At 36.1% G+C, this 14,204-nt stretch overlaps 1 protein-coding gene across 1 annotated transcript; it reads left to right on the top strand.

Annotated features, from left to right (window-relative positions):
* Nucleotides 1-1,365: 1,365 nt before the first annotated feature.
* LOC133304260 (kinesin-like protein KIN-12C) lies at nucleotides 1,366-13,784 on the top strand. The gene is given in 37 exon segments (XM_061504267.1): nucleotides 1,366-1,761; nucleotides 1,868-1,924; nucleotides 1,926-2,012; nucleotides 2,161-2,244; nucleotides 2,316-2,435; nucleotides 2,552-2,665; nucleotides 2,755-2,847; nucleotides 2,938-3,098; nucleotides 3,186-3,260; nucleotides 3,394-3,481; nucleotides 3,599-3,657; nucleotides 3,752-3,840; nucleotides 3,978-4,036; nucleotides 4,133-4,294; nucleotides 4,431-4,535; nucleotides 4,710-4,930; nucleotides 5,032-5,101; nucleotides 5,206-5,259; nucleotides 5,352-5,404; nucleotides 5,811-5,877; nucleotides 5,968-6,027; nucleotides 6,772-6,834; nucleotides 6,901-7,883; nucleotides 7,935-8,563; nucleotides 8,690-8,763; nucleotides 8,912-10,186; nucleotides 10,285-10,392; nucleotides 10,588-10,748; nucleotides 11,097-11,184; nucleotides 11,283-11,357; nucleotides 11,512-11,736; nucleotides 12,165-12,267; nucleotides 12,541-12,605; nucleotides 12,681-12,739; nucleotides 13,252-13,363; nucleotides 13,447-13,554; nucleotides 13,651-13,784. Coding segments are annotated over 37 exon segments (6,531 nt in total). The 3' UTR covers nucleotides 13,780-13,784.
* Nucleotides 13,785-14,204: the final 420 nt, after the last annotated feature.

The following is a 14,204-nucleotide window of genomic DNA, read 5'->3' on the forward strand; positions in this document are numbered from 1 at the left end:
CCGCTGATTCCCATTGTATAGTGACAAATACTGTATTCGGCAGAATACAACCAACTAAACAAAATAGTAATAACTAATTATAAAAATTTATCAGTGACTTCGTAAAAGTAAAAGATACCGAAATAATTTCCTTATAAAAAGCCAAAGAGCCAGAAAAAATATGCATACGTTTATTGGAAGATTGGAATGTTTATTTATTGATTTATTTTTTAATTACTGCCGATTCCCATTATTTAAAATACTTAAATTAAATGGTATGTCTTTTCAACTCAAATATATTAACAAAAAGCTCTTTTCCTTTTTTAAAAGAAAAAGTTACATCTCCGTCCGCCTAATTGCAAGATGTAAATTTGGATTGTTAATTAATTTATCAAAGAATCTTGCTAGAGCCTAACTTGTTCCTCCACAATTATATTAAATAAACAAATAAATGTATGCTCTTTTTTCCTTTTTTATTTTTATAAAAAAATGGAATTTTATACTTATAGCACGAGGTTACATAACATCTCCAGAAGACCCCAACATTTTAGTGTTTGTCGTATTTATCTATTAAGTCGGTTCGATAAGTAATTTCAATATGAAACTAGTATAAAGATAATGTTTTGTTCAAATAGATAAAAGATCCGTATGGTTTGAAACCATGAACCGTAGTACAACTATAATTATGTAAATTACTCATTTTAACTATTACATCAAACCAATTGGAGGTGTGTAGATAAAAAATAATTAAACTTAGGAAAAAAATGCGAACAAACGAAGTATTATAACCAGCAAAATAAATAAATCTTCGCATCAACCTTTTGCCCAACACTATTTAACTATTACATTTTATCTTTTTTCCGTCTTTAAGATTATAACGTTATTGGCAAAGTAATCCAAACCTGCCTTTACAACAGCACCAAAGGCTCCCTCGTCGTGTTGTGTAAGTTCAAATTGACGCTACCTTATCATTGCTTATGAGTTTTGTAGGCCACTTCTTACTGTGAAAATAATAATCACACATAATAACAGAATTCAAATGTGAATCCCGCCCATTAGAAATAGATAGAAAAATATCATACTCGAATATCATCATCAAAATAAGTCTTGTTTTCAGCAAAGAATTCAATGACCTTTTGTGTACATTACGTAACATTTGGCATGTAGTAGCAGTAACATTTAAAGTCTGTTTGGGTTATAGGGAATGGGGGTGGCGTTAACATTAACAAATGGTTGAAGGGCACGATTACAATTTATAAAAGTTGAATTTGAAATGAGGCGGGGCCTGCTAACTATTGCATTGTAATGTAAGTTGAATTGAAGAGTGAGTTTGAGTTTCTTTCAAAATCAAAATCAGAGCTCGATCCAAAACCACAAGAACAAGAGATGTTGAAAGAAGGCTCAACTAGTACTACTCGAAACTTGGCTCGAAGGAACTCTCACATTGAAGCAAACGAGAACGAATTCGAATCATTGCAGAACCTAATCAACTATCCACCTCCTCGAACCCCTTTGAATTCCATACCGGATCCTTCTCAGTGTCCTGAATCCGAACCTGTTAGGTTCGGAATTGGGAATGGAACTTCCAGGGCTTCGAGTCGGAGCGGAAAGGCACATTCGGAGCCTAACTCGGCTCAGACCACGCCGGCCAGAAATTCTTCGAGGGTTTCGCTCGGTGGAGGAAGTAGCAGTAGAGTGATGAAAGGGATCGAGTTGTGTATGGAAGTTCCGCATTTCGAGCTCGAAGATGATTCATCGTTCTGGATGGATCATAATGTGCAGGTAGGTTTTGTGGATTGGTTTTTTTCTTTTCGTTGTTCTTAACTTCCATCACGCAAGGTTCGTTTATGTGAATTGGATTGTGTTGTTGCGTTCAGGTGCTAATAAGGATTCGACCTTTGAGTACTATGGAGAAGCTTTCACAAGGTTATGGTAGGTGTTTGAGGCAGGAAAGTGCGCAAACATTGGTCTGGCTTGGCCATCCTGAAACCAGATTCACCTTTGATCATGTAGGGTGTGAGACCTTATCCCAGGTGCGTCTTGACTTTGATATCATGTTGGTTGCACTTAGATCTAGGCTGAACCTTGAACTTGTTTTTTAATTTTGAAATTAAGAAATTTCTAAAAAGAGCAAGAAAAGGTTTTACTTCGAATGTTTATTATTTTGGTGAATCTGTGTAGGAAAACCTGTTCAGAGTTGCTGGAGTGCCTATGGTGGAGAATTGCTTGTCTGGTTACAATAGTTGTATGTTTGCTTATGGTCAGGTATGACTTGTCTTGCCCTTTGCTGCAAGCTGTTATATGTTTCTGTGCTTGATGCTCAAGTTTTTCTGCAGACGGGTAGTGGCAAAACGTATACCATGATGGGTGAGATTAAAGAAACAGAAGGATACCTTACTGAAGATAGCGGGATAACACCAAGAGTTTTTGACTACTTATTTATGAGGATTAAAGCGGTGCGATATTTAGAATGCCTGTGTTTCCGTGTGAATTGACTGTTTTTTTATCAGTTTAACGTGGTTTCCGTTATCCTTTCAATTGTTGAATTTCTTGAGGGCAATCTATTGTGTAGGAAGAAGAGAGCAGGAAGGATCATAAGCTGAAATACAGTTGCAAGTGTTCCTTTTTGGAGATATACAATGAGCAAATAACTGACCTTCTAGAGCCTTCATCAACTAATCTGCAAGTAATCCACAATTTCACGAATCTAATTTGATTTAAATTGCTGTTCACGCTCTATATAACGGAGTTTATAACTCAATATTCTCTCTGTAGCTCAGAGAAGACATTAAGAAGGGTGTATACGTTGAAAACCTTACTGAACATAATGTGGTCACAGTTAATGATGTTCTCAGGCTTTTGTTACAGGTGGGGATTTATGGTCAAATATGTTAGAAATTAGACTTTACCTTAATATTTTATATTGGCATGATCTTATTCTCCTATACAATTACGCAGGGCACTGCAAATAGAAAGGTGGCTGCAACTCATATGAACTGTGAGAGCAGTCGGTCTCACAGTGTTTTCACTTGTATTATTGAAAGCCGGTGGGAGAAAGATTCTATGACTCACTTTAGGTTTGCAAGGTTAAATTTAGTAGATCTGGCTGGTTCTGAAAGGTAACTAGAAATTTAAGATCAGAATCTTCTATACATACCATTGCTATTTCTCTTTCTAAACCTGGGTTAAGCTGCGTATTCATCTAGGCAGAAAAGCTCCGGAGCAGATAGTGAACGTTTGAAAGAAGCAGCAAATATAAATAAATCCTTGTCAACTCTTGGGTAACTTTATCAAGGACCCGTTTATCAATTTATTTGCTGTTGATATATTGTGGTTGAATGTCAATGAACACTAATACAACGGTGGTTATGATCAAACGGCTGATCTTTATTATTTTGCTCTTCGTTTGATTAGCTTGGTCATAATGACTTTGGTGGACTTAGCCCATGGGAAGCCTAGGCATGTTCCGTACAGAGATTCAAGGCTTACATTTCTTCTTCAGGTTAGATACATGAAATTTTTAAAATTTGGGATGATTTTCTCTTGGTTATGTTACGTACAATCTAGTACATTGTTCCGTGTAGTAAGATGATTGTACTCTCCGAAACTTAATATGCAGGATTCTTTAGGTGGAAACTCAAAGACCATGATCATTGCAAATGTCAGCCCATCCATTTGGTTTGTATTAACTTGTTGCTTGAAATTAAATAGTGGTCTTTACCATTTCTTTGTTTTCTTATATTCGTTAATATTGATTTTTCTTCGCATATAGCGCTGCTAACGAAACGCTAAGCACTCTGAAGTTTGCCCAGCGAGCCAAGCTCATTCAAAACAATGTACCTGCCTATTTATATACGTGCAGTCCTTTTCTTTTATTTTCTTTTTGGGTTGGAGGATGAATTACATACCACAATGCATACTACTATGTAATATATTTTTTATTGAGATAAGATATGAATTAATTGATTTTTTTTCCCCTCACACCAAAAAGGCAAAAGTGAATGAAGATGCTTCTGGTGACATAAGTGCGCTGCAGTGGCAAATCCAGCAGTTGAAGGTATTTGAAAGAGTTTTAAAATTGAGGGAGGTTTTCGACAGAATTATACTACATCATAGGGATGACTTAGCTGAGGCATATACTGAACTTGAACAGGGTCAACTGTCCTTTCTGATGAACAATCAAAATTTTGCAACTCCTCTGTCAAATTTGGAGCCAAATTCTAAAAGCATTAGGTTGAGTGAAGTGTCAGAAGGATACGACTCTTTGGGAGAAATAGGAACAGCAGGTCACAAGCTACTTATTCCAAACAAAGAGGTGAGTTTTATTTCAATTATGTTGAGGATCTTGTATTGTGGGTTGTATGAGATTGTCAAGGGATTTTATCCAATAATAATAATAATAATAATAATCTTAATAAGAGTCACGGAATGTTTGAGCTGTTATCTGGCAGATCAACTGCATGGAAGCTGCTTTGGTTGGTGCCTTAAGGAGAGAAAAGATGGCTGAGACTACAATCCAGAATTTAAAGGCTGAAATTGAACGCACAAACTGCTTGGTGTGTATGATTTTGACAAAAATTCTAGCTTTTAGAATTCCTCCTGATTAAGCCTTGGAACAATTTCCTTATATCAGTCGTCTATTCCCGAAGAGATTTCAGGCTAATTACGTGAATGGGCATCAATATTTTTACTATCATGAGCTTAAAATACTTATATTGCATTCTCTGCAGGTGCGACAAAGGGAAGAGGAAACTCAACATACTTCAATTATGCTAAGGCATTGTGAGGAGAAAATTAAACAACTTGAATTATTGGTAGATGGTCAACTGTCAGCTGAGAAGTATCTCACGGAGGAAAACCGGGCTTTACGGGAGGAGATTCAGTTGCATAAAGCGAACATTGGTAAAAATTCAGAATCATCCAGACTTGCTTTGGAGAATGATAAACTTTTGCAACAACTACGACTGTAAGTTGAATGGACAGTTATTATTCGTATGTCCTAATCTCGTCCTAGATGCCAGTGACTCATTTTGCACCAGTGCTTACTACCAGATTCCAAAACTTTTATGAGCATGGAGAGCGGGAAAGATTGCTGACTGAACTTTCTGAATTGCGTGATCAGGTTGGCTACGTCCTAGACTTTGTCCTACCCTCTCCTGAAAGATAAAACTCAACTTTCATGCGGTCCGGATTATGGATAGTTGTTATTTTCTTTTTCATGTGCAGGTTCTCGTCCATCTCCAAGAGAGATTAACATTCTCCATTAAAAATGGAAATCAGGTCAACTTCTTTTATTACTCACGAGTCATGCAATATTAGCTATCTATCGGAGTTCTTACTGTTTTCACTTGGTATGCTCTTTGATATTTCAGGACACTGACACTAAACAAGAGTTGGAAGATTGTCAGAATATGAATTCTAAATTGCTTAGGTAGACAATTGGCCTAAATCAGAATTATTATTATTCATGTGAAACCTGATATTCCATTCTCTACCGGGGTTCTTCTTAATAGTTCATTCATCATTTAATGTTGTAGAACAAAGTTCCTGTGTAAGCAGTATGCTAAGCTGCAACCATGATGCCAATTTATTGATGCTGTATTTAGTTAAAGGTTATTATTGTTAAATGTATTGTGGAGTAGAACGATGCATTTATTTTGGAGAACTCGGCACATGACTGTTTGGAATTTTCAAATATTATTTCATTTATTTATTTTCTTTTTCCATATCAGGATATTGGTGATACTATTATATTGCAATTCCAAAATTATTTTGCAGTAGGCTGCTGACAAATTTCTTCCTTTTTTTCTTCTTTATTGTTTATGTTGCAGAGAAGTAAGTAAATTACAGACAGAACTTGGAAAGTATTTGAAGTACAATCAAGTTAAGTCTATTTCTGTAAGGATTTCTTATGGAATACCGACAATGCCAGTGAACATGTTGCTGAACCTTTGTTCTGTAGTGTTTAATCATTTTCCATCCCTGCAGGTTCTGAATTCTTCATTTGAGCATCCTGATGAACTTCTGAAGACAGATAAATGTTCATTGGTGAGGAAAGATACAAGCTTATTTAGCTTATCATCTATTTAGCCCGTTTTGCTTCTGGTAGTGTCTTTAATAAAAACGCATTTGTCTGCATATCGTGCTAGTTTTTATCTGCAGATCCTGCTTGTTAAGTGTATATGCAAGAGCATTTGAACGTCCAAGCCCCCCAATAATTGGAATGTTTTTGTTGTTTCTGTAATTGTGATGTACTATTGCTTGGGCTCCTATATTTCTGTTGGAATAAACTGATGCGTATGCTTGTGCAATAGTACGTGTATGGGTGTGGGAAGAGTGAGAAAGGACCATGTTCCCTTAAAAGCAAGTATTTTGAAAGAACTTTCTGCTGGACTCTTGTTGCTCACATTGGACCACTGTGTGATTCTGGCCGAAGTGGCTAAATTCTACTATGCTATTGTCTCTGGCCAATGCCAAGGACTGATCATGAATTTGTACAGCAGCAAGAAGGATAGCAAAACCGGCCACACCCAAATTCAGTTTGTGACCAAAAGCTATAGCAATTTCATAACTTGAAATGAAAGTTGAGAGATGAAAAGAAAACGAAGTTTCTTGAAAGTGTATGCATATATAATTAGATATATCCACCTCGTAATCAATTTATTTCATGTCTTGAGCAAATATCCTTAATGGATTAGCATGCACTTATTCTCATCTTTTTAGTATACAAATTAAATGTGTGTGCTTCCTTGTTTCATCATCAAGTTCATCATAATCAGTTAAGTTTTACAGGTTCTTGAGACAATATCCATGAGAAGTGATTATGGGGATGGAATGCCATCCTCTACATGGGAAGCTGATGATGCTTTAGCAAATACAATTGAAGTAGATGCTTTGGGTGCCTCAGGAAAGTTTGCTAAGGATAATGAATATAACAACAACAAAGAGTTGGAGGCCAAATTGGAAAAAATGAGCAAGGATCTTGAAGAAGTGAGGTTACTTAATGACCAATATCAAGAGAAATGGGCATTACAGTTATCTCAAAATCAACAGACTGAAATAGTGTGTCAAGAGGTTGAGATTGAGACAACTAGCACAATTCTTCATTTGCAGGAAGAGGTTGCCAGTCTTCAGTCAGAGTTAGAAGGGAGGTTATGCTCCATTACTCAAGAAAATACAGAGCTAAGAAATCTGGTTGCAGCAAAAGAGCAGGAAATTAGGACACAGTGTTTGGACTGGGAAAAGGCAATCTTGGAACTGACAACCTTCCTTCTAGAAGGCTCCAGATCTCTCAAAAATGCCTGTGGCCAAGTAAAAAGCATTTCATGTTCATTTCCCCAGGTTAATGCTGGGATTAGCGAACATGTTGGCATGGCTGTCAAAAAGTATATTGAGAAGGAGGAAACAATTCAGCAGCTACAAAGTAGCTTGGAGGATGCACAAAAAATGTTATTGGACATGGAGTTGAAGATAAGCTCCTTAAAGGAAGCAACTGTAACCTTAAGTGCATTTCAACGGCTAGACAACAATGAAGGCATTGAAGAGGCAATCCAATTAAGAGTGTTTTTAAATGAGAAGACCAATATGATAAGGATGCTGGAAAATGAAATAAAATATAAAAACAATCAACTTTGTAGAGCTGCTAAACAAGCTGATGCTGCATTCCTTGTGGCAAAATGGCTTTCTGATAGTTATAGTGTAGCTCATATGAATGGTGATGGTGAAAATATTTCCATCACTGAGCTAGATGTTCAAGCCAGACTGGGAAGTTGTACTATTTCTGAGAATCAAAATGTTGGAAATAATTTGATACTGAATGATCTTATGGCTCAAGTTGAGTTAACAAAACTAGAAGTACTGGAGATGGAGAATGCTGTAAAAGCCTTTTTTGCAGATACAGAAACGCAGACAGCAGCTATCCAAACTGGTATCTTTGGTCTTTGTTGTGCTAACAGGGACTTGATTCAGGACATAGTCAAAGAAACTCAGGACATGAGGAAAGAAGTAAGGGATTTAAAGATGCATCATAGAAGTTCTGAGGGTTATAAAGTTGACTCCCTAACATCCAATGCAAACAAATGCCAGGTGTCTGGAGACCATCAACACACACTGCATCAGATAAAAGAGCAACTTGTTGAGATGAATAAAAGACTGAATATCATAGAGAATTGTATTAGCACAGAAGTAAATGCATCTAGCTTTCAACTGCTGGATGAAGATTTCATAGATGCTGATGAATTGAGTGCTGATAGTTCTTCAGTCTCTGATTTGTCAACTGAAACTGAGAGCGTTGCTTCTGGAAGTAAGTCACATGGATCCACATATACTTGCAAATTTAAGTTTCCTGGAAACATAACAGAAGAAGAGGTACACATGAAATCTGAAAGAGGCATTGTAATTCAATTTGATGATCACACATCATCAAATACAGGAAAGCTTGTGAAAAGGCCAATCTATAATGAAACAGCAGTGTCCTGTCTGAGTAAAGAATTAAATGTCACGTGTGATAGTTTCCAAAGACTGTATGTTCGCTTGTCTGCACTTCTCAAAGAATTGGACGATGAATCCTGTTATTACCCTAAAGGTATCATATCACCACTGCCATTTTTCAATGCATAAATGTATATTTTTTTGAAAATGCCACATCTATTTGTATTTAGTCATGTGAAAAGTACTGCAAAAGTCTAAATCATGCAATGATGAATGACAGAACTAAAAAAGGAGATTCCATCTTTCCACTTTATGATGCAGAAAGATGAAGCAGGCTGTGAGAATGACACAGAGGTATGTAACCTTACATATAGTTGCTAAACTTATGAAATGGATGCACCAAGTATCATAATTACTACTCGTTTGACAATCATTGAAGTATTTACTGAACAGGAAAAAAGAATTGTCTTTTATATTCTTTAATTCTGTACCTATGATTCAGGTATTTGGTTATAGGGAGCTTAAACCTGAAGATGGCTTCTTAACCAAATTTATGGAAGCTCATGCAACAGTGAAGGAAGCAGATATTACGCTACATGCTTTGACAAATGCATTAGAAGATTCAAAAAAGTTGACTGCTATGTGGAAGCAGGCTGGTCAAGACTTGATGATTGAGAGAGCAAACTTGGCAGAAGAGATTCAAAAACTCAAATTTTCAGTTCAAGAAAAAGAAGAAGAGAACCGATTACTGAAGGATCACATCCATTTCAGTATGTTAGAGATGAAAAATTCAGTTTCTATGCTAGAAGAGTGTTTCTTGCAAATACAAACCAATGTGGAGAAGAAATTCATGATAATGCATTCTGATGTTCTTCTGGTGGGGCAGGAGATGCTATACTTTATGAGTAGCCTGAGGTCATCAGTAGAAGATATTTTCTCTAGGATTGTGGATGAAGGATTTGTAACAAAGCTGGCCAGTAAATTTGCCTGCTTTAGTGTAAACCATGATTTGCAATCAGCCGGACAAGGGGAATTGCATAATTTACCAAAAATTTGCTCAAATGTTGCAGAAACTGTCATGAGTATAGGTAATGAAGGCACAGGGAAAAGAGATCAATGTGTTTTAATCCAAAATGTGCAAGAGGAGCGGGACTTGCCTAATGTCAAAGAAACATATGAAAATATGGATCTTAGAAAGGAGTTAGAGAGGAAACAACAGTTATTAGAGGGTTTATTTTTTGACTTCAGGCTGTTGCAGGAATCAGCTTCTAACAGTAAGGACATTAAGGATCAGACTGAGAAGTTAATATTTTCTCTAAGCCAAGCTCGGTATGAGCTAGAGATTAAAGCAAGTCAGCTTGATGATATACTGCTGAAGAACAGAAAACTTGAAGGTTCTCTTGCTGACACTGAAAAGGCCTTAACTACATCAAATTATGAGCTTCAGCTTGCTAAAGAATCAATCGAGAATCTTTCTGATCAAAATACAGAGTTAAAGGAGCTTTTGAGAGAATTCTATGGCAACAGAATTGAAGCTGAAGAGCAATTGGATGAACATAAAGAGGTGATTAAAGGCTTGGAAAAAGAAATTGCTAATTTGACAGCTTCACTGGAAAACCAATCACTTTCCTTGTTTGAAAACTTTGAGGATGAACTAAGAAAGGTGATAATAGAAAGAGATCAACTCCACGAAGAAGTTTGTGTCTTGAATGATAAGCTTGAGATGGCTTATTCCTTGGTTGATGAAAAGGAAGCAATTGCCATAGAAGCTCGTCAGGTATCTATATGCTGATTATTCTGGTTCCATCTGCTTTCAATTTCAAATTATTATTATAGGTGGAACACCCTTTTGTGGAACTGAAATCTCTTTTGTAGGAGTCAGAGTCTAGTAAGCTCCATGCTGAGCAAAAGGAAGAGGAAGTCAGTATTCTGGAACATTCTGTTGAGGAGCTTGAGTCTACCATAAATGTTTTAGAGAAAAAGGTTAGTTTCATGTACGATTCATTCGTTCTATACAGAGTCTCAGGGAAGTAATTCAAAGCATGGTGAGGTTGGGCAATATTATTAATGTTCAGTATCACTACCGTGCATGCTTGTTGCTTAAAAATGGCTCAGTAAGATAATTGAACTGTTCTTTTGCTTACTAGCTTTTTGCTGACTAGACTGCATTGCTCTTAGGTGCATGAAATGGATGAGGAGGTGGGACGACATCGTTTAATTAGTGATTCGCTAAAAATGGAACTCGAAGCTTTGAAAGAGAGATTATTGTTAGTTGACAATTTACCCTGGCATGCAGATTCAGGAAGCACGAGTGCTCAAACTGACGAGCAGATATCTAGGTTAGAGCTGCTATCCTCTCCTTGATTTGTATTTTAGTCTAATCTTGATCAACTGTAAGTGTAAACATTTTTTGCACTATCATCTTATCATGTTTTGCCACATCATTGAAAGAATGACTCTGATAACAACCTGATAAGTCAAAAGATGCTGAGACAATTTTAGATTATAGTATAAAAGAAATTTTACCCTAAAAGTTGGTCAAAATTATTTTCTGTGTATTATTGGTTTCTGATTTATCCATTAGCTGACCCCGTTTATTGGCAAAAGGGCTTCTGTTGTTGTTACTGTTGTCATTGGTATCAGATTTAATTTCTCCATTGTCCATCATATATAAAACCCTGATGCAGGCAACTACCCAGTAAAATACTGGAACTTCATGAGGCACTAAATCGGATAAAGCTTCTTGAAAAGGAAAACGCAGAACAAGATAAGGAGGTACTTCCCAGATATTTCATTAAAAAGCAATTAAATTGTATGATACTCCTGCCCTTATTTTTGTCTTGAAGTCTGACATTTTGCTTATATTTTGGAAGATTAAAAAGTGCAAAGAGTACATCTCGGAAATTGTATTGCATACTGAAGCCCAAGCATTGCAGTACCAACAGAAGGTACACACCTCAATATAAGTTCATGTTATTCTGGGTCACATTGTGTTAAAATCAAATTTGATTAACAACGTTTTTATTTGAAAATCCTGAAACTATGTATCATCTGTTATTCTTACGTTTCCATCTATTTTGCTTCCCTATCCTTCGTGGTTAGTACAAGTGCCTGGAGTCCATGTTCCACGATGTAAAAACAGATATGTCATATTCAACATCAGAGAAAATCGAGAAAAGCTCAGTAAGGACGAGAGGTTCAAGCTCACCATTCAGATGCATTTCAAATCTTGTTCAGCAGATGAATCAGGAGAAGGATCAAGAATTGTTGGTGGCAAAGCTCCGTGTGGAAGAACTCGAAGCACTCGCAGCAACTCGGCAAAAGGAGGTCTTTAACTTTTTATGATCTCTGTCCCAAGTGTAGAACTGTAGATGCTTGGAAAGTACATATCAATATCTTTTTCATATGATGGTTATCAGGGTTTAAGGTTTCCAAACCCCAACTATTGTCTCCTTTTGTTTTATGGTGACTGCCTTTTCAAAGGGAAATGTCTCTTCCGCTGAATTTTCACGTGGGTTACAGTGTTTTAACAATGTTTATTATTTGGTTAACAGACGTGCTTTTATCTAAGCAAATAATGAAATTAGTGCAGGGGGCTCATCATCAAAGAGAATATTTAGCCAATAATTCAGGTTTAGAGTCTAAGGTGTAGGAATAAGAGAACTACTTTTCAATTAGATTCTGTGACAGTGGCGTGTAAGAATTAGCAAAATAATTAGTCAATACATAATGGACTAAAAATTTATGTTGGTCAGGTATGCATGCTACAAACAAGGCTGGCTGCTACTGAAAGCATGACTCATGATGTCATTCGGGACCTTCTCGGTGTAAAACTGGACATCACCAACTATGCAGTAAGTTTCAGATTCATTTTTAAATGAAAAAACATTTTCTCATGTTGCATGAGAATTCAATTCTCATATTGTGACCCTTCGATTTGCGTGCAAAGTTTTTCTTTTCTTTTTCTCTTTTTAATAAATGTGGGACTTACCATTAGTTGAGTCACAACATGAGAATTGAATTCTCATGCAACATGAGAAAATCAAATCCCTTTTTAAATTGTAGGATTTCATGATTGCAATTTCTCATTGCCTTGCATTTTTGCTTTTGGTATGTTTTAGAATTTGATAGACCAAAACCAGATTGTGAAATTAGTGGAGGAGGCTCATCATCAAAGAAAAGAGTTCTTTGCAAAGGTACCAAGTGCCAAAATTATGGTCTACTCTATATTTTATCGTGTGTTCTCTTAATTATAATTTCTTTCTCATTAGGAAAAAGAGAATCTCGACCTAAGACTGCAGATTAGTGATCTCATTGAAGAAAGAGAGAGGTTAGTGTACTTTCGAAACCACGTTTCCCTAATCTGTTTTCCATTCCTGATTATACATTCTTATTATTTGTCTTCAATTTGGCAAGCTCTTGAATTAGAAGTTCTTTATCATATTATAACTTCTCCCATTACCATGTGTCGGGGCATATGGAAAATTTTTTACGTGACTTTTATAAAGAGTAGTTTGTATCCAAAAAAAATATAAAAAATTGTTTTGGTGTTTTTGTATCTTCCAATAAAATGGATAGCATTGTCCTCCAACGTCACCACAAAGTTGAGCACAATTCAAGTTTATACGAAACAGGTGGAGTGACAATGTAGAAGGGGATATACTATTGTTTAATAACCTCCAGCGAACCCAAGAAAAAACAATTTTATATGTCAAGTTTTTATAGTTCTTTTTTTTAAAAAAAAAAAAACTGTAAATATAGGTTGTAGTTACGAGTAGCCTGTAAATAATGGTTCACAACTCTCATTTCCATTATACTTACTACATTTAATTGTTGACTCAGCTGCATATCGGAACTGAAAACTAAAGAGGCCGATATACTTGCCAGTCAGATAGCAGTGCAGCAACTCCAAGAGCGAGATCAGTTGCTTTCTGCGCAAAACGAAATGTTGAAGGTAGGGGTTACAACACATAAGTGACCCGAGTTTCCCCTAAGAATTCAGAATTTTCAGTTCATGGTTTTTGCTGCCTCTTGCAGATGGATAAGACCAATCTCATGAGGACGGTTGCAGAATTGGATGACACGGTGAAAACACTACTTGGGACACGAAATACCCATCGAGTCCCACAGTCATCAAAGACTAAGGCATGTCTACTTATCTTTCTGTTTTTGGTAGGATCTTGTCATTTTATAATGAGGCTTTTCCCTTCTCACATGTGCCTTTCATTTTGTGGACTACAGGATAAGAGCGCTCTAAATTTGGGTAACGTTAGATTCAGTAGGAGGTTGTCACAATCTGAACAATTTTCTCGTGTTAATGACCAGCTTGCTCAGCACTGCAAATCTGCTGGTAATAATTCACACGGCTAAACAACCAGATTGTATGTAAACTGTACAGACACCCTTCAACTGTACATTTCATTCCTCGTCTTCTACTACAAAATATGTTGAAAGCATAAATTTCACATAAAGGAGCCGACTAGATTTTTTGATTCATGTCAGAGGATCCATTTGCTTGTGTATGTGTTTTTAAAAAAAGAAAAGCATTTTTAAATATTTTTTTAAACGTATGTTTTAAAAAATAATAATTTTAACACTTCTCTTACAAACTTAAAAAATCTTTTGGAAAGAAGTTTAAAAAAAATAAATTATATTATAATTTTAATTTTCTTTCATCGTAATGAAGTCTAGGTTTTGGATGACCATAGATAACACATTTATATATGCAACAAGTCTACCAAAAAGTTTGTCTAGTCTACGAGTAACCTTTTTTTTTCAAAAAATTTTTATAAGAA

The sequence above is a fragment of the Gastrolobium bilobum genome, unplaced genomic scaffold (genome assembly GCF_033153095.1).
Source record: "Gastrolobium bilobum isolate Gb01-03AN ecotype WA unplaced genomic scaffold, APGP_CSIRO_Gbil_v1 utg15463, whole genome shotgun sequence".
NCBI lineage: Eukaryota > Viridiplantae > Streptophyta > Magnoliopsida > Fabales > Fabaceae > Gastrolobium > Gastrolobium bilobum.